Source organism: Mustela nivalis (genome assembly GCF_964662115.1).
Source record: "Mustela nivalis genome assembly, chromosome: 17".
NCBI lineage: Eukaryota > Metazoa > Chordata > Mammalia > Carnivora > Mustelidae > Mustela > Mustela nivalis.
The window spans coordinates 40071756-40089889 of record NC_139036.1 but is presented as its reverse complement, the minus strand read 5'-3'; the positions used below and the strand labels follow the sequence as shown (position 1 = coordinate 40089889).

Here is an 18134-nt window from a genome sequence, read left to right as displayed (position 1 = left end):
ACCTTAGCAGAAAGCTTTCGATTTTGCTTTGTATCCAGCTGAAGGAGTGCGTGCGCGCACAAATCATGTTCAAAACCTGCAGCTCCCTATTATCCGCGCCGGACTTGTCACGATCTCTGCGGCAGCCGCCAGTAGCCTCAAGTGTGTCAGGCAGTTCGAGGCACCCGGGTCGGAGGACAGGATTACTCCCCCAACTTGGCTTTCCGTTTCCGATGGGGGAGGTGGATGGTCAAAAGAGGGAAACCCGCAAACACAACCTTTCCCCAACTTCAAGTTTCTTAAATCAGGTGTCATGGACCTGCTGTATTCACCCCTCCCTATTGTTCTTGACACAGGCAGAGGGAACGCGCTTCAAGAATGTTAAAACGGCGAAGGCACACCCACCGGCTCATTTTAATTTACAAAAATAGTTACGTCCGGATGCAAACGGATATATACGGATGCGGTGACTCTCAAACTCCAGCGTGAGCCAGAATTACCAGAAGACCTTGTTGAGTCCCGTTTCTGAGCCTGGAGGGGAACTTCAAAGAATTTGCATTTGTAACCAGTTCCTGGGGGCTCCCGCCGCTGGTGGTCAGGGGCCACACTTTGAGAACCACTGAACTAGCACTAGGAGGCAATGGAGTTTCACAACCTGAAGGTAGGCCATGTATCTCCGTTGGCTTCCTGACTGAGAGTTAACCATTGTTGGGTCACGGGGAACGATGTGTGAAAGCAGCAAGGGTGGCCCCCTCGACTAGGTTTTGCCCAAAAAAAGGAAAAATAAAGGAGAAAGGGAGAGACATGCTGCCTGGGTCAGGGGGCAGCTGTGATATTTTAAACCCGGAATCTGATTGTGTCATCCTTGGGAGCCCCTGGGGAATCCTCCGTTGCATTTTTCCCCATGGCTCTCATAACTGTGGGAGGCGTTAAAAGCCAGGACATGGAGACTGAGCAGAGGCCAATCCCAAGGAATAGCCAGCTTTTCACCCCTTTTCTGGACACCAGGCCTCAGGCTTACCACCTGCACTTTTGTCAGACCAAAGCCCTCCCTCTAAATAATATAAAGAAGGAGAAAACCATATACTTTTGACCTGTCTTCTGTCTGCGCTGGGACTTAAACTTCTCAAGCACGTAAATAAACCTTCTGAATGTAGATTCTGTTCTCCTAGTCTCCTCCGTCAGAATATGAATAAGGCTAAATAATATTACCTTCCCCACCGGGAACTCGGCTGTTTGCCCCGCCCCCACCCCCCAAAACAACCTGTAATTAACATTAAACCAATAGATCTCAGTCTCATAGATAAAAATAGTTTGATCCCATCTTTCACCCACAATTAGGCTTCTTGGCACTGCGCTGAGTTATATCATAAGACTGGACAGAGTAATAATCACTGTTCAACCTCTGGGATGTTAACTGCTTGCTTCTCAGGTACAAGGAAGAGGTAGCTGCCAGGAGAAATCAGCCAAGTGGAAGAGACACTGGGGATTCCAAATAGTTTTGTATTCAGAACCTGCTGATATTGGAGTCACACAGGTATTCAGAACCTACAGATATTGGGGTCACACCTGAACAACTGTGAAAAACAGTAAAGGTAACCAAGGGGGCACCCGGATTTGAACCGGGGACCTCTTGATCTGCAGTCAAATGCTCTACCACTGAGCTATACCCCCTCTGCTGGCAAGAACTTGTTAAATTCTCTTTACTGCAATCCTAAATTTTTCATCTTGAAAATTCTTTGTTGGAAGTTTGTTTCTTCCTGCTAGGTAATACTGAATTTTCTAGTAAGAGGAACAAAGCTAAAATACCAATTGAAGATGTGACATTTTGAAAACATGTGAAGTCAGGTACCAATCTGCCTTTTCCAAAACAGACTCCATCTCTTTACCCAAAGAAGTCAGAAAATAATCTTTTGCAAAACTAGATAGGGAATCCTTTTCTCTGGTCTCTCTAAGAAAAATACAAACAACAGCTAGCAGGACATCACTGGGAGACGTCCCCTGGCTGTACTTTCTAGTGGTCGCTCTCTCTTTTTATGGAGCAACTATTCCCCTTTAGATGCAGAATATATTTTCCATTCTCACTCACACCGAATTAAAAATCTAGTGAAGACAAACCAGAAACTGGAGAGTTAGGATCTGAAAGACATGAAAGGGACACTTGGCTACCTGGGAAGACATGCTTTCTAAGTAGCAAGACTAATGCCATGTCCCTAGAGCCAGAGTGGGAGGAGAGGTGGACAGGGGAAGGACAATTCAAAAGAGCTGGACAGGTAGCCAGGGCCAGTGAGGGCCTTGTAACCCAAGGTAAGGAGTTTGGATTTTATTCCAAATAGATTAAAAGGCAACCATCGGATGGTTTTGGGGGGGGTTGAAATAATCACCCACACTTCTGGATGTATAGGGATCCAAGAAGGGACATAAAGGATACATAAAATGGAATACTACTATGCCTTGAAAAGGCAGGAAATTTTACAGTATTTGACGACATGGGACATTATGCTAAGTGAAATGAGCCAATCACAGAATAATTCACCTAGATGAGGTATCTAAAACAGTCAAATTCATAGAAGCAGAGAGTATAGAATGGTGGTAGCCAGGGATGAGGAAAGAAATATGGGGAGTTGCTAAGCAATGGGTATGAAGTTTCAGGTATACAAGAGGAGTAAGTTCTAGAACTCTGCTCTACAATATTGTGCCTATAGTTAACAATATTGTATTGTACGCTTAAAAATCTACAAAGGGACATCTGGGTGGCTCAGTCATTGAGCGTTCAGCTCTTGGTTCCGTTTCTGCTCAGGTCATGATCTCAGGGTCGTGAGATTGAGCCCCACCTCAGAGTCCAAGCTCAGAACAGAGTGTGCTTGAGATTCTCTGGCTCTCCCTCTCCGCCTCCCCCTGCTGACACCCACGCGCGTGCGCACACACACATACAGTCTCTCTCTCTCTCTCTCTCTCTCGTAAATAAACAAACAAACAAATAAATAAAATCTTTTAAAAATCTGTGAAGAGGGTAAATCTCATGTTAAGTGTTCTTACCACAAAGGAGAAGAAAAAGATGGACACGGAGAGACAGGTTAGAATTCTCTTGCATAGTGGAGGTGAGAGACGGCACAAAAATATTATCTTACACTTCTGCAGGTCAGAATTCCAAGATCAAATATACGGGGCTAAACTCAAGGTGTTGACGTGTCTGTATTCTTATGGAGGCTTTAGGAGAGCCTCAGTTCCCTTGGCTTTCGCAACTTCCAGAAGTCACCTGCATTTCTGGGTTCATGGCCCCTTCTTCCATGTCCAGGGTAGTATCTTCTCGCCCTCTGATCCCCACCACATCCATCCTTACATCTTCTCTCTGTCTCTGACTCTGATCCTTCCGCTTCTCTCTTAGAAGGACCCTTGTGATTCCATTGAGCTTATCCACATTGCCCAGAATAATCTCCCCAACTCAAGATTCTTAACTGCAACCACATCTGTCTTTTATAAGCTAACAGATGCACAAGGGGTTGGGGACATGGACATATCTGGAGGGCCATTATTTAGCCTACTGCCAAGGGAACAGCAGAGCTGGAGAGGAGTGTGGGCCTCCAAATGGGCCACGGGGTGGGGGGTGTTACATGCTTCCTCTACTTTGGATGGCTTGAGGAAGAAGAGTGAAAGAGAAGAATCAAGAGCGACTCTTCTTTTTTGTCCCCCATCTGGGTGGATGGTGGTGTGGTTTCCTGAGATAAAGAACACTGGGAAAGGAGGAAGCTTAGAGGAGAAAAAAAAAATTAAGTTTCTTTTTAAAACTCTTACACACAAAGTAAGACAGTATCACGCCCTGCCCTCATGGACCTCACATGCTCGTATGGCTCCACATGTTAAGGGTGAGATGCCCCATAGATATCGAAGACGGAATGGTAAGCATGCAGTTGAAGACCCAGTGAATTCTGGGGGCCAGGGAGAGGTCTGGGCTGGAAATGTAATTCCGTGTGTTGTCAGTATATAGTGGGGTGTTGAGGAAGAAGGAAGTCAATCCCAGAAGTGTGCTAGACTTGGCTCATGCTGCTTCTGAGAACTGATGACTGGATTTTCAGGAATTTTAAAAGCCAGTTGACTTCCCTGTGGTAGCTTGAAATTGGCAGGTGAGGATATTTGCATCATGGGAATTAGCAAATGCTATAAACCATGTCCTTTGAAGCCAGTTAGTTGTTAGCCATTTACCAGCACACCACTGCTTCCGACTGACTCCGATTTTCTCCAAAATGGAAGAAAGAGGCCAGCTCTTCGGCAAAGCGAGTGAAGAGAGATAAGATGTGGGAGGTTGGAGACAGGAGAAAATATGTGAAATAGACATTTTGGAGACTGAGAACGTGAACCTAGTCAGCCAGTGGTGTAGGAATACTAGACGGGGAAGCCTAGCCTGGTTGAGATTGATGAGTTGATGCGGGCCTTGTGAGCTCTTGTCCAGCAAAATTCAGTGGCTTGGGTGCTAGCTGGGTGTAATGTGATGGTTGAGTTTAATCAGGACTGATTTGGTTTGCCAAGTACCAACTAGGGCGTGTAATGAACCAGGCAACAGTGCCAGCTACTCTGGGAAAACAAAGAGGAATGCAAAGTGATCCCTGCCCTCAAGGAACTTACAATCCAGTTGGGGAACCAAGATATGTAGTCCGGGGCGGGGGGTGGGGGTGGGGGATAGGGGGGGTTGCTGACAGTCAGGAAGGGAAATGTCGAGTAGCAGAATGCAGAGATAGGTCGACGATGTTGAAAGAAATGAAGTCACTGGCTTTCTTAAAAATGGGTAGCAAGAAAGAAATGTGCAGGCGACCACAGCTATACAAAGCAACAGAAGGGCTTTCCGATGTAGGGGAAACCTGTTGATGTTTCAAGAAACCAAGGGAGAGGAAGTGACTGAAGAAGATGCAGAGAATGGGGACAAGAGAGGTTCTTCTGGTACAGGAGCAGAGAGGGTCTGAAGAAGAACAGGGGAAGCGTTTTCTCTCTTGCACAAAGCACTGGGCTGGGGATTTAGGACAGCTTGGGATGCAGGCAATGCACAGAAGAATTCCCAGACACCAGAGGTAAGAAAAGCCTATAGTTGATGGAAAGAGGGAATCCCGTCCACACGCACCTACACAGAACCTTCAAGCCTGGGTTAGAGCAGGCCTCACATTCCTCCCCTGCCACTTGCGTCCAGAATCCCTCTGAAATCTCATTTTGGATCTATGCATCACCCCCGGAAGCCTGAAACAGTCAATCACAGGTACTAAATTATTATTAATCACTGAAGGACCGGTCAGCAAACACTACAATTAAAGTATAATCCCTTTTCTTCCAGCAGAGGGGGTATAGCTCAGGGGTAGAGCATTTGACTGCAGATCAAGAGGTCCCCGGTTCAAATCCGGGTGCCCCCTAATGTATTCACTTTTAAGCCTTACCACCCTCCAGACCAGGAGAGAAAAGAGATGCTGATGCTAACCAAGCAAGCATCCTCCTGTCCGTTCTGCAGAGTGTTAAGCTGCAGCACCAAGGATTCCAGGTTCTGACACCTGAGTCAACGTGAAAACAGCGCAGTTACCCTGTAAGGTGAGAATGTCTGCAACCATTCCAGGGTTCAGGTCAGTTCCCAAATATGGTCTGGGGGGGATTTCTTCTAGGCCTCTCCGAGACCCTTTGTAGCAAGAGAAGAGCTCATTTCATAAGACTACACGATCTGTTTCTTGTTTTTTCATGAGTACACAGTAGAACTTTCCTAAGGCTGCCACAGTGTGTGCTATCACGACAGATTAAGAGTGGGAACATGAAAATCCAGGTGTCTTCCATTAAGCCAGACATTAAAGGGATCTCCAAAAACATAAAGCAAAGTCATTCTTCTCATTAAATTATTTTTGTTTGGAAACATGTATTTTTCATGTTAAGATGTTATGTATTTTTTAATAGGCAGTGGACTTATTATCCTCAGTGAATTAACAAATGCTTAAATATTTCACAGTTTGTTTTTTAAAGGATTTTATTTATTTATTTGACAGACAGAGATCAGAAGTAGGCAGAGAGGTAGGCAGAGAAGGGGAAGCAGGATCCCTGCTGAGCAGAGAGCCCGACACGGACCAGATCCATCCTAGGACCCTGAGATCATGACCTGAGCTGAAGGCAGAGGCTTTAACCCACTGAGCCACCCAGGCACCCCAACATTTCAGTTTTCATGGCTAGTCTGGTCAATGTGAGTAGATACAACCTACATAAACAAAAACTCTTTGGGGTTCCCAATAATTTAAGAATGTTAAGGGGTCTTCAGATGAAAATTTGAGAACCTCTACTCTTAAGTAAAGAGATGGCTCAGGAGAGAGCATCCTGGGGTTGCAAAATGGCACAGGGAAGACATGACATTTGAGTACAATGTTGAAGAACAGAAGGATAAAGCGAGTCCTGAAATCCTAAGCAGCTTGGTGTTTCTAAAGAATGAAGTATAAGAGGAAAGGTGATTGAAGATGAGACCAGAGAGAAAGTAAGCCATTTCAGGAAGAGATGCCCATACTGTGCTAAGGAGCTTAGATTTTATTCTATAAGCACTAGAAGGCCAACACAGGGTTTTAAGCAATGGAATGTTATGGTCAGACACTGGTGGTAGCACCAACTGAGAAGACTAATATAGGGGAACCTGGGTGGCTCAGTTGGTAGAGAATACAATCATTGATCTTGGGGTTGTGAGTTTGAGCCCCGTGTGGGGCCCATTGTTTACTTTAAAAAGTAAAAAAGAAGAAAAAGTAAATAAATACAGTCAGAAGAGCAGATTTCCTGGTAAAATGAGGATTTCTATTTTGGACATGCCAGGTTTGAAGTGCCTGTGGGGTGGAGGTTTCCCAATCACCATTTCCATACATTGGTGAGAGCTACGCAGAAATGGCTGGGCTGGAGATAGAGACAGGGGAGTGGTTAGCAAAAAGACAACTGAAGCCATCTGGTTGGATGTGATCACCCAGGGAAATACAGGAGAAAAGAGCATAGTGGTTTAGAGACTGTGCTTGGGAATCAGCCAGGTTTGGAGTGGCATTCCAGCTCTGCCTTGCACAACCTGGGTGATCTTGGACACATGACTTCACCTTTTCATTTCTCCATTTTCTTATTGGTAAAATGAGAATGATAATAATACCTATATCACAGGTTTGTTGGGGGGAATCCAATAAGTCACATTCTTTTTTTTTTTAAGATTTTATTTATTTATTTAACAGAGAGAAATCACAAGTAGATGGAGAGGCAGGCAGAGAGAGAGGGAAGCAGGCTCCCTGCCAAGCAGAGAACCCGATGCGGGACTTGATCCCAGGACCCTGAAATCATGACCTGAGCCAAAGGCAGCAGCTTAACCCACTGAGCCACCCAGGCACCCAAGAAGTCACATTCTGGTAAATGTTTAACTCAATGACTAGGACTCAGCAACCTTCCATAAATAGTAACTTCTATTATTTTTTTTTTAAATGTTTTTGTTTACTTATTTGACAGAGATCACAAGTAGGCAGAGAAGCAGGCAGAGAGAGGAGGAAGCAGGCTCCCTCCTGACCTGGGGCTTGATCCCAGGACCCTGAGATCATGACCTGAGCAGAAGGCAGAGGCTTTAACCCACTGAGCCACCCAGGTGCCCCAAGACATTTGGATTTTGAAAATGAGTAGGTCATGGTGACCTTTTTAGTAAAATTTTTCAATATATATCATTTCTAGTATAATTTCAGTCATAAGCTACAGAGAAGGAATGTGTACATGTAGGAAATAAGGAAGTAGAGACCAATGATTTCCCATTGAAATGACCAAAAAAACAATAGCATTGGAAGGATGGGCAGCCAATAAGAGCGCTGTAGGGAACATTTTTTTCTTTTAAAGATTTTATTTATTCATTTTACAGTCAGAGATCAAAAGTATACAGAGAGGCAGGCAGAGAGAGAGGAAGGGAAACAGGCTCCCCGCTGAGCAGAGAGCCCAACTCGGAGCTCGATCTCAGGACCCTGAGATCATGACCTGAGCTGAAAGCAGAGGCTTTAACCCACTGAGCCACCCAGGCGCCCCTGTAGGGAACATTTTTAACACCAAAAAAGATGAAAGAAGATAATTCCAGAATAATAAGCAGTCCTTTAAATTGAGCAAATGTAGCTTTATAAGAAATGCTGTATTTTCCAAATATTTCTAATTTTGCCATAAGCGAAGGAGAGCTTCTTCATGAAAGGATGCTGACATATGGAGATGATCAAGATTGATTTCTTAAAAAAAAATTGATTTCTTCATTTGTTCAGCAACAATTCAACACGTATTTATTGAGCAAGACTCCGTGCTAAGAGCTAGGGATATACTGTTGAACAAAAGGATGTGGACCCAACCTTTATGAAGCTTATAGACTAGTTATAGACTATTTGGGGGGGGATGATTCAACAAACAATCTTCAAATATATATTTATGAACTGTAATAAGTAGTATGAAAGATATGAGAGAAAAATGCCGTGTGTTAAGACTTATGACGTAGAAAGAGAGTCAGGGCAGATTTCCCTTGGAGACAGTTAAGCTGAAATCTAAAAAATCAGTAGACATGTTGTACATGACAAGGGTAGACAGGGTAGAGTACTCCAAGCATGCATGAGGCCTGTGGGTAGTCAGGAGCATGGGCATCAGGCTAAGAAAAGTCGACAAAAAAGTTAACTCACGGGATGCCTGGGTGGCTCAGCAAGTTAAGCCTCTGCCTTTTGGTCTGGTCATGATCTCAGGGTCCTGGGATTGAGCCCTGCATCAGGCTCTCTGCTCAGCAGGGAGTCTTCTCCCCCCACCCCACCATGCTTTCTCTGCCTGCTTGTGATCTCTGTCTGTCAAATAAATAAATAAAATCTTTAAAAAAAAAAAAAAAGTTAGCTCATGAGAACAAGAGCAAATGTGGTGTAAGGCAAGGCTGACAAGATAGGGCAATACCAGATCAGGGCCTAGCAGGCCATGATAGGGATTTTAACCGTTGATTCTATGAGCCCTAGAACCACTGGAGGATTTTCAGGAGGGCAACGTTGTAATGTTTGTATTTCAGAAAAATTATTCCTGGCCATTGTATGAATAGTCAGTAGGTAGAGGGAGAAACAGAGGTCAGGAGGTATGCTGGGAGGCTTCTGAAGTAACTTAGGTAAGATATGGACCAGAGCAGTATTAGAGAAGATAAAAGAGGATAGATATGACAGGCTTTTTATTTTTTAAGTAATCTCCATGCCCAACATGGGACTCAACCCTGAGATCAAGAGTCACATCTCGGGGTGTCTGGGTGGCTCAGTGGGTTAAACCTCTGCCTTCGGCTCAGGTCATGATGTCAGGGTCCTGGGTTAGAGCCCCACATCAGGCTCTCTGCTTGGTGGGGACCCTGCTTCCTCCTCTCTCTGCCCACCTCTCTGCCTACTTGTGATCTCTCTCTCTGTGTGTCAAATAAATAAATAAAATCTTTAAAAAAAAAAAAAAAAAGAGTCACATCTCTACCCAGTGAGCCAGCCAGACACCCTTGTAATGTTTAGGAGACGAACTGATACGAACTTGGACAAGAGGCTCTGATGGGACACCCGGATGGATGGCAGTTCCATTTACCAAGAGAGACTAATTTGGTAAAGAAATCACATATTGAGAAACACATGGAATTTGGTTGAGAAGTGAAGGAGCGTGAAAAACTGGTAGCTAGAGAAGCTGGCAGGATCAAGTGAAGGCATGTTAAGAGTGGTAAGGGAGGTTGATAAATGTACAGATTTATAGACGTCTTAATGTTGAGGTGTCCCAGAGCTTAGCTCGTGGTCTTTATTTGCCCTTACTTTTTTTTCTTTTTTAAATTTTTCTTTCTTTTATTTTTTAAAAATATTTTTCAGTGTCTTTTTGTCTTGCATTTTTTAAAAAGTTTACTTATTTGTCAGAAAGAGAGAAAGAGTGAGTGAGCACAAGCGGGGAGAGTGGCAGGCAGAGGGAGAAGTAGGCTCCTTGCTGAGCCGGGAGTCTGATGTGGGACTCAACCCCAGAGTCCTGGGATCATGACTGGAGCCAAAGGCACCCACTTAATCGGCTGAGCCACCCAGGCATCCCTAGAATTTTTTTAAAAAAGGGTTTTTTTTTAAAAATTTACTTATTTTACAGAGAGAGAGAGAGAAGGATCACATGTAGGCAGAGAGAGAGGGGTAACAGGCTCCCTGCCTAGCAGAGAGCCCAATGTGGGGCTCAATCCCAGGATCCTGATATCATGACTTGAGTTGAAGGCAGAGGCCTAACCCACTGAGCCACCCAGGTGCCACTAGATTTTTTATTTTTAATTTCTACACCCAACATTGGACTCAAACCCACAACCCTGCAATTAAGAGTTCCACCCTCCACATAGGGGTGCCAGCCAAGCACCCCTACCCTTACTTCTTTTTTTTTTTTTAAGATTTTATTTATTTATTTGACAGAGATCACAAGTAGGCAGAGAGGCAGGCAGAGAGGAGGAAGCAGGCTCCCTGCTGAGCAGAGAGCCCGATGCGGGGCTCGATCCCAGGAGACTGGGATCATGACCTGAGCCGAAGGCAGAGGCTTTAACCCACTGAGCCACCCAGGCACCCCAACTTATGTCCTATTCTTAACCACAAATCTGTTCCTTCCATAGTTTTCCCTATCCCAGTTGATAGCAATGACATCTTCAGCTCAGACCTAAAACCTTGGAGACATCTGTCTGACTCCTTCATTTTTTTCCACACCTTGCCTTTTGTTGGCTCTACTTCCAAAACATATCCAGAATCTGACCATATCACATTTCCTCCACCATCATTCTGAAGCACCATCATTCCTTTCCTGGGTATTTCAAGAGCTTCCTAACACATCTCCTTATTTGCAACTTTGCATCCTCTCCCACACTCTAGTCTCAATTAGAGTGACCCTTCTGAAATATTAGATCATGTCCCTCTGCTTACCCTGGGGCAACGGTTCTTCATTCCAGTCCCAAAATGCTGAAGTCCATAGTGGTGTACAAAGCCATACACAATCTCATTCCATTACTTCTGACCTTCTCACCTGCGACTCTTCCCTTCACTTACTCTGTCCAGTCACATCCACTTCCTTGCTGGTCTTCATATTGCTTAGGCACACTTCCATCTTGGGCCAGATAATTGGCTGATGACTCTCTCCCCTGTTCTTCCCAGACATTCATATTGCTAACTCCCTCACCTAAAGTCTTTGCTTTAATATCGACTTCGTCCATGAAGCCCACCCTGACCATATTGTTTCAAATCGCAATTCGCCCCTATTCCGACTTCCTGATACCTGATACTTTTACTTTTCCATAGTACACATCATCGTCTTACCTGATACATTGCAGTTATTGTATCTATTTAGTGCGGAATATCCACTATCATTGCCACCCTTGCAGAAATCTTAAGGGCAAAAATGTTGATCTGGCGTTTTTCCCTGATGCAGTCTAATGTATACCCATGATGGTACCTGGCATAAAGTAGGCACTCAATAAATAAATAAATAAATAAATAAATAAATGTATGGGAGGCGAGAATTATACCATTGAACCACCAATGCAATAAATGTATGTTTGAATGAATGCATCGGCAAAAGCAAAAAAGCCGGAAGAGGAGGTTGAAGCCGCGAAATGGTAACTGATAAACAAAGATATCTGAAATACAAATGAGTCTGGGACCAAACATACATAAATGGAATTATCTGTAGTGCTAAAATGGCACTTACTCAAAACCACATCCTTTTTTGGGGTGGGGGGTGGGGGTTGTTGATTTTTATTCTTAATCTTTTTTTAACACAATTTTTTTCCAATACCACATCCTAAAGATACCATTCAGAGCTCTTTCTCGCTCGATACCCCACTCTCTTGTGTTCTTTGAGGCTCCTACACAGGCCCTTTTAATCATTTCTTAATTTCGAGTGTCCAGCGAAGTTCCTGACACATACTACGTGCTCAGTAGACGTTATTGGGTAAATTAACCAATGTTTCTGTATCCCCTACAACTTTAGAGCTCGTAAAGAAGAGACTCCGGGCGTCATTTTCTCCAGCAGCTCTCAACACCCACACCTCTCACTTCCCAACGAGAACTCAATCCGACGTCCACGACTTACTACGTGATAAGACAGTTTGCTTGCGGAGGGCGGGGCGGGGGGGAAAGAGGAGGATTGCGCAAACTCTGGGTCACGTGACGAGACTGGGCGGGGCATCAAAGTTCATATCCCAGAATCCTGTGTACCTACTTCCTTTTTGTCTCTTTCCGGCGTCCAAGATGTCGAAGCGAGGTGAGGGTTTGACTTTTGAGTATCCTTTGCCATCTGTCGCGGGGTGACTGCTGGCCTCTCCCGGAGCGGTGGCCATGGGCAGCTGGGGCGCTTTGCTCTTCTCTGGGGCGGAGAGAGAGAGGAGGGCGCTGTGAGAGCACTGGAAGGGCCGCCGAAAGTGGCGGCGGGGGGTGCTTGGAGAGTTGAGTTGGCAGCATCTGGACAGGAGTTTAGACCAAACCGACGGGATCCCTCTGCGCCTAGCACTCCAGTAATGGTGTTGAAGTGAGACTGGCTGAGGCCCCAGAGTGGACGACTTGTGCGATCTCCCGCCTTGCAGGGAGAACTACGTGGTGCAAAAAGGTGGAGTGAGGGTTGAGTAGCTCAGGCCCCTTAACCGTAACGTAAGGGCGGTAACAGTGAGGAATTGGCTGTTCGCTCTGGGGAACCGGGTGACTCGTGGGGAGGGGCAGGCGGAGTCCCAGAGAAAGGGACTGGAGGATACCGTTGCCCAAAGCATGTGCGAGTGTGAGGGGAAACTCGGAACCATGGCTAGTCAGTGACCCCTATCCTGTTTTCCTTCCTACCCACAGGACGTGGTGGGTCCTCCGGTGCGAAATTCCGGATTTCCCTGGGTCTTCCGGTGGGCGCCGTGATCAACTGTGCTGACAACACAGGTGAGACCTTCAGCTGCACTCCGCCAGGCTCCCCCTTTTAAAAGCACTCGTTGGGCCTTGACTAATGACCCACTGAGCCGTCAAGAAAGGGCAGAGTAAAAACACTGCTTTTGGGTGAAGCAGCAGCGTGCTGTGTTGTTTTGCTTCAATCGGTGGTGTGACAAGCTGTTCCGCCTTGGTTGGGGGGTGTACTAACTGGGAGTGTGAGCTGAGGGAGAGGCTCTGGAAGTGCCGGGGAAACGTTACACAGCCCCCCCCCCCAAAAAAAAAATCACTTATTTACATTCTCAATAGGAGCCAAAAATCTGTATATCATCTCTGTGAAGGGGATCAAGGGACGATTGAACAGACTTCCTGCTGCGGGTGTGGGTGACATGGTGATGGCCACAGTGAAGAAAGGCAAACCAGAGCTCAGAAAGAAGGGTGAGTAGAAACGCTGAATCTTCCTTAACTGGTGAGCAGTTGAGGGATTTTTCCCTTTATTGGAAAATGGAATCATAATTTTACCATTCTGAAGGCTCAGTTTCCTTGGAGGGGCAGTGTGAGATAAATATCTGCAATCGGAGTTCTGCTGCTTTTGCTGTCTTAAGTGCTCTCCACTACCCGGTCTTGCTGTATTTGTTTTCATTTTTGAGTAATCTCTAAGTCCAAGGAGGGTCTTGAACTCCTTACCCTGAGATCAAGAGTTGCATGCTCTACTGACTGGTCCACCAGGCACCCCAGTAAATGGTTTGTTTTTGTTTGTTTGTTTGTTTTGGTAGGATTTAGAGCTTGACCAGGTGTCGGGCAAGTTTCCTTTTCTGGAACTACTGATTTGAAGGGGAAGAATGATCCTTGAATACTTTCTCAAGTGGTTGTTAGATTCGGGTAATAAACTGAGCATGTAGAGCATTTGGCCTCTGACCTAACACTTTGTAAGTACAGAAAAACATATGCTTCCTGATTTAAGGAAAAAAAAATAATTAAGGCTTTATTTGTTTATTTGACAGAGCACAATTCGGGGAGTGGCAGGCAGAGGCAGACAGAGAAGCAGGCTCCCTGCCAAGAAAGGACCCCGATGTGGGCCTCTATCCAGAGACCCTGACACTGGGACCCAAACTGAAGGGAGCAGCTTAACCCACTCAGGCATCCCTAAGAATGGTTTTTGTTTGGTTTTTATAGAAGAGATTAACTCAGAATTATGATTAACTCAGAATTGTGACTTGTCAAAAGTTAAGCATGGTTGCTTCCAAATGTCTTCTGGTAGAAACTAAAATAGGAGCTGCTTATTGCTTAATCCCCCTAGGTGTATGAGTTGATGGGGAGGGTTTCGGGCACTTTGACTTGTCTGTCTGGCTTTAGAGCTCCTGATACTCCATGCACTAAACTTCAGCTCCTGAACTTCCCTCCTGTACCTAAGTAGTCTGTTTCTGATCTAGGGTATCTTGCTCTTCTGAGAAGTCCTAGCCATCTCTTGATGGACAGTGCAAATACAGGTCTTGGCTACATACTGCAGTCTCTCCTTGTAGGCCTGTACAAGCACCCCTGCCACCCGCTGATGATTTAGTGGGGGTGGTCAGAAATCTTTGTTTACATTTAATACCGACTTGAGGGCGTAGAGTACCAAGCATTGTGGTTAAGCATTGATTAATTGATGTGTAGATTGGGATCTACATGCAACCGGACAGGCTCTCCTCTTAGAACACTTGCTGGGTCTGGTCTGTGGCCTGGGAAGCTGTCAGAGAAGGGCAGAGCAATCCACTGTCACTGTTGGTGAGATGGCAGCAGGGTGTGTTGTTGGTCTCAATCAGGTTGTGGTGGGACAGACCAGACAACACTTTATAGTTTTAAAAATAGTGAATTGCCAGCTCTTAATTAATCTTACTTGTCCTTGTGTCTGCTGAATGAGTACGTTCCCTCACCTTAGACTTCCATATAACAGACAGAAATGTGGAAAGGAGCAATTCTGGAAGTCCAGAGTCTTGGATTTGTGTGTGGCCATATTCATCTGCTAGATTGGTCATTTGTGAGAATTTAAATGGTTATGAGTAAGGGCTCCTGGCTGGCTCAGTCATAAGAGCATGTGACTCTTGATCCCCAAGTCATGAGTTCAGGTCCCACACTGGGCATAGAGTTTACATTAAAAAATGTTTTTTCTAGTTAAATAAATGGTTATTAGTAGATGAGGGTCCAACAGAGAAGGCTCTCAGTAAATACCAGTTACCCCTCAATGTGTATTTCATTCTTAAAAGCCTGGCTAGCTCAGTCAGTGGAGCATGCAGCTTGATCTCAGGTGGATCGAGTTTGAACCCCATGTTGGTTGTGGAGATTTCTTCTAAGGGGGAAAAAAAAAAGCCCTGATCAGAGGCCATCTTACATATAGAAATAATAATGGCCTCAAGGATAGCCAGGATCCCTGTCCTTGTTTAAAAAAAAAAAATCTTGTATTTGCAGTGTCTGATGTTGAATGTGGAAATGTAACTGTTATCCCTATTTACAAAAGGAACACTTGAATGTCAGTTTAAGTAACTTGTTCAGAGTCTAAGCTAATGATGGTCATGGTTTGCATGCAGGTGATATCTGACTTCAGTTCTTTTAAGTGCTGTAGTTGAAGGTCTGGAAAGGGTTCATTTTAGTGCTGGTAGGTTTTTTTTCAAAGTTTAACTTAAGTTTTGAGGAAAACTGTTCCTCAAAAGTTAAACAAAAATTTTATTTTATTTTATTTTATTTTATTTTATTTTATTTTAGTATTTGACCGAGAAAGGTCACAAGTAGGCAGAGAGAGGGGGGAAGCAGGTTCCTTGCTCGATCCCAGGGCCCTGAGATCATGACTTGAGCTGAAGGCAGAGGCTTAACCCACTGAGCCACCGAGGCATCCCTAGACATAATTACATAGGAAATAGAAATTAAATTTCTATTATCCAACCTTCAGACTTCCAAGAGATGACCACTGTTAATATTTTGTTGGGTGTCTGTCTTTTTTTTTTTTTTTTTTTTTTTTTTTTTTTTTTTTTAAGCTTTTACTTTATTTATTTGAGAACAAATAAGCATACAGGCCCAGGGAAGGGGCAGAGGGAGAAGCATACTCCCCACTGAACAGAGAGCCCGATGCAGGGCTCCATCCCAGGACCCCAAGATCATGACCTGAGTCAAAGGCAGATGCTTAACTGACTGAGCCACCAGGTGCCCCGTCCTTTCTTTTTGAGTTACATGCAAAAAATTAGCTTGTAAAGTACTGTTTGAATGGGACCACAGCCTTCCCATAACTTGTTGCTTCACAGATATTGTCCTACATGTGAAAAATTAGATAGACATAATTTTTTTTTAAGATTCATTTATTTGACAGAGAGATCACAAGTAGGCAGAGAGGCAGGCAGAGAGAGAGAGGAGGAAGCAGGCTCCCTGCTGAGCAGAGAGCCCGATGCGGGACTCGATCCCAGGACCCTGAGATCATGACCTGAGCTGAAGGCAGCGTGGCTTTACCCACCGAGCCACCCAGGCGCCCAGACATAATCATTTTTAAGTGGTTCTGTTTTGTGTATTTGCCATGAAATACATAGGTAAATTCCAGCTTTTTGCTCTAATACAACAACACATGTGCCCACAGTTAGGCATTTGAGATAAGGTGTAGAGTGTGTGGTCAATATCTTGGATGTACTTCTGGGGTTCAAGGAGTGTGTAGACATATATGCACACCTTATTGTAGGTTTTCTTTGGTTAAATTGGTGTGTAAATGAAATTCTATTGTAAAATCTAACACGGTGCATATTTAATGCCAGTAAACTCTGAAAAGCAGTAATTTTTAGATCAAGGTATGTGCTTTCTTGGAGGTTTTGGTATATACTGGGATGGAATATATCTATTGAGTTCATTAATAGTGGGGCCTCTACTTACTCCGTCCAAGAGGGGGTCCCATTTTGTGATACTAGGATCTTAACAGCATCCACCTGTTGGGTGAAGTGGGAACAAGTATAGAATGTGCTTAGCAAGTTTCGTGCTAGTGTTGCTGATTGTTTTAAGAAGAGTACATACAGATTGACATTTGTAGGAAGTGCAGGCAGTTTTCCCTTGAAGTAAGGTTTTTCCTTAACGGCTGAGTGGTATTTGCACTGTCTCTCACACTTGCTTTTAGGAAATGAAAAGCAAATGGTGAGTCTGCATTCTGTTGAAGTGGGAAATGTTGGGGAACTAGGTGAGATGTAAACTGCTTTCTTGTGGTGGCACTGGGACTTGACAGGTTAGTGACTACTGTCCTGTTTTCCCTCTTAGTACATCCAGCAGTGGTAATTCGACAACGAAAGTCATACCGGAGAAAAGATGGTGTGTTTCTCTATTTTGAAGATAATGCGGGGGTCATAGTAAACAATAAAGGTGAAATGAAAGGTAAGAAAGAAACCACAGTGTTGCCTGAGTCTTCCAGATGGGATGATTTAACCTCTGGGTCTATCTGATCTTATCTGTCATCTCACTCTTTTTTTTATGTAGGGTCTGCTATCACAGGACCAGTCGCAAAGGAGTGTGCAGACTTGTGGCCCAGGATTGCATCCAATGCTGGCAGCATTGCATGATTCTTTGGTGTAATTGTTTAAAAAAAAAAATTAAAAATTATTTGCTCCCAAAATTTGTCTTCCTGTTCTTTTCTACCTGTCACTCTTCTTGACAACCCCAAACCTTTTGTAAAATGAAATTGCTTAGTGCAGTACTTGGTTTTGTGACTCTACAGAAACTTACAGACTTTCCCATTTCTGCTGTGAAAACTTAGTTATTTGTGTTCAGAGTTCTTTTTTTTTTTTTTTTTTTTTTTAAGATTTTATTTATTTATTTGACAGAGAGAAATCACAAGTAGGCAGAGAGGCAGGCAGAGAGAGAGAGAGGAGGAAGCAGGCTCCCCGCTGAGCAGAGAGCCCGATGCGGGACTCGATCCCAGGACCCTGAGATCATGACCTGAGCCGAAGGCAGCGGCTTAACCACTGAGCCACCCAGGTGCCCTGTGTTCAGAGTTCTTAAAGTAAATTGCAGGTAGTAGTTACTATTTGAGAGGTTACCCAAGGTAACTGCACTGTGCTTAGTTTAAGATAAGGGATGGTGAATGGTCACATGGTGGACACACACGGAGTTCACTGAGTGATGTGGGGAAGGCCCAGGTGTGTGTGTGTGCACACTTGGAGTTACAAGTGTCCTTCCCGTAAACCATCACATAAAGGACTGTATTTGTTGTTTGTTTGTTTAAGATTTTTATATTATTTTATTTATTTGACAGAGATCATA

The 18134-nt window shown here is 44.4% G+C and overlaps 2 protein-coding genes across 5 annotated transcripts in view; one reads left to right on the top strand and one right to left on the bottom strand.

The window, feature by feature from the left end:
* The window catches only part of LASP1 (LIM and SH3 protein 1), a 38718-nt gene extending 38552 nt beyond the window's left edge, over window positions 1-166 (bottom strand). For 2 of the 4 annotated variants that reach the window (XM_082704982.1, XM_082704983.1), the window contains exon 1: window positions 3-152. The gene's annotated coding sequence lies outside the window, so the exon portion shown is untranslated. Of the gene's footprint in view, window positions 1-2 lie in introns of all 4 variants that reach the window. The other 2 variants (XM_082704981.1, XM_082704984.1) reach the window with 2 other exon arrangements.
* A 124-nt stretch (window positions 167-290) lies between these two features.
* RPL23 (ribosomal protein L23) lies at window positions 291-17487 on the top strand. The gene is made up of 6 exons (XM_082705005.1): window positions 291-640; window positions 11959-12231; window positions 12804-12887; window positions 13182-13310; window positions 17136-17249; window positions 17352-17487. The coding sequence occupies exons 2-6, from the start codon at window positions 12219-12221 to the stop codon at window positions 17432-17434; spliced, it is 423 nt and encodes a 140-aa protein (XP_082561131.1). The 5' UTR covers window positions 291-640; window positions 11959-12218; the 3' UTR covers window positions 17435-17487.
* The last annotated feature ends 647 nt before the right edge of the window (window positions 17488-18134 follow it).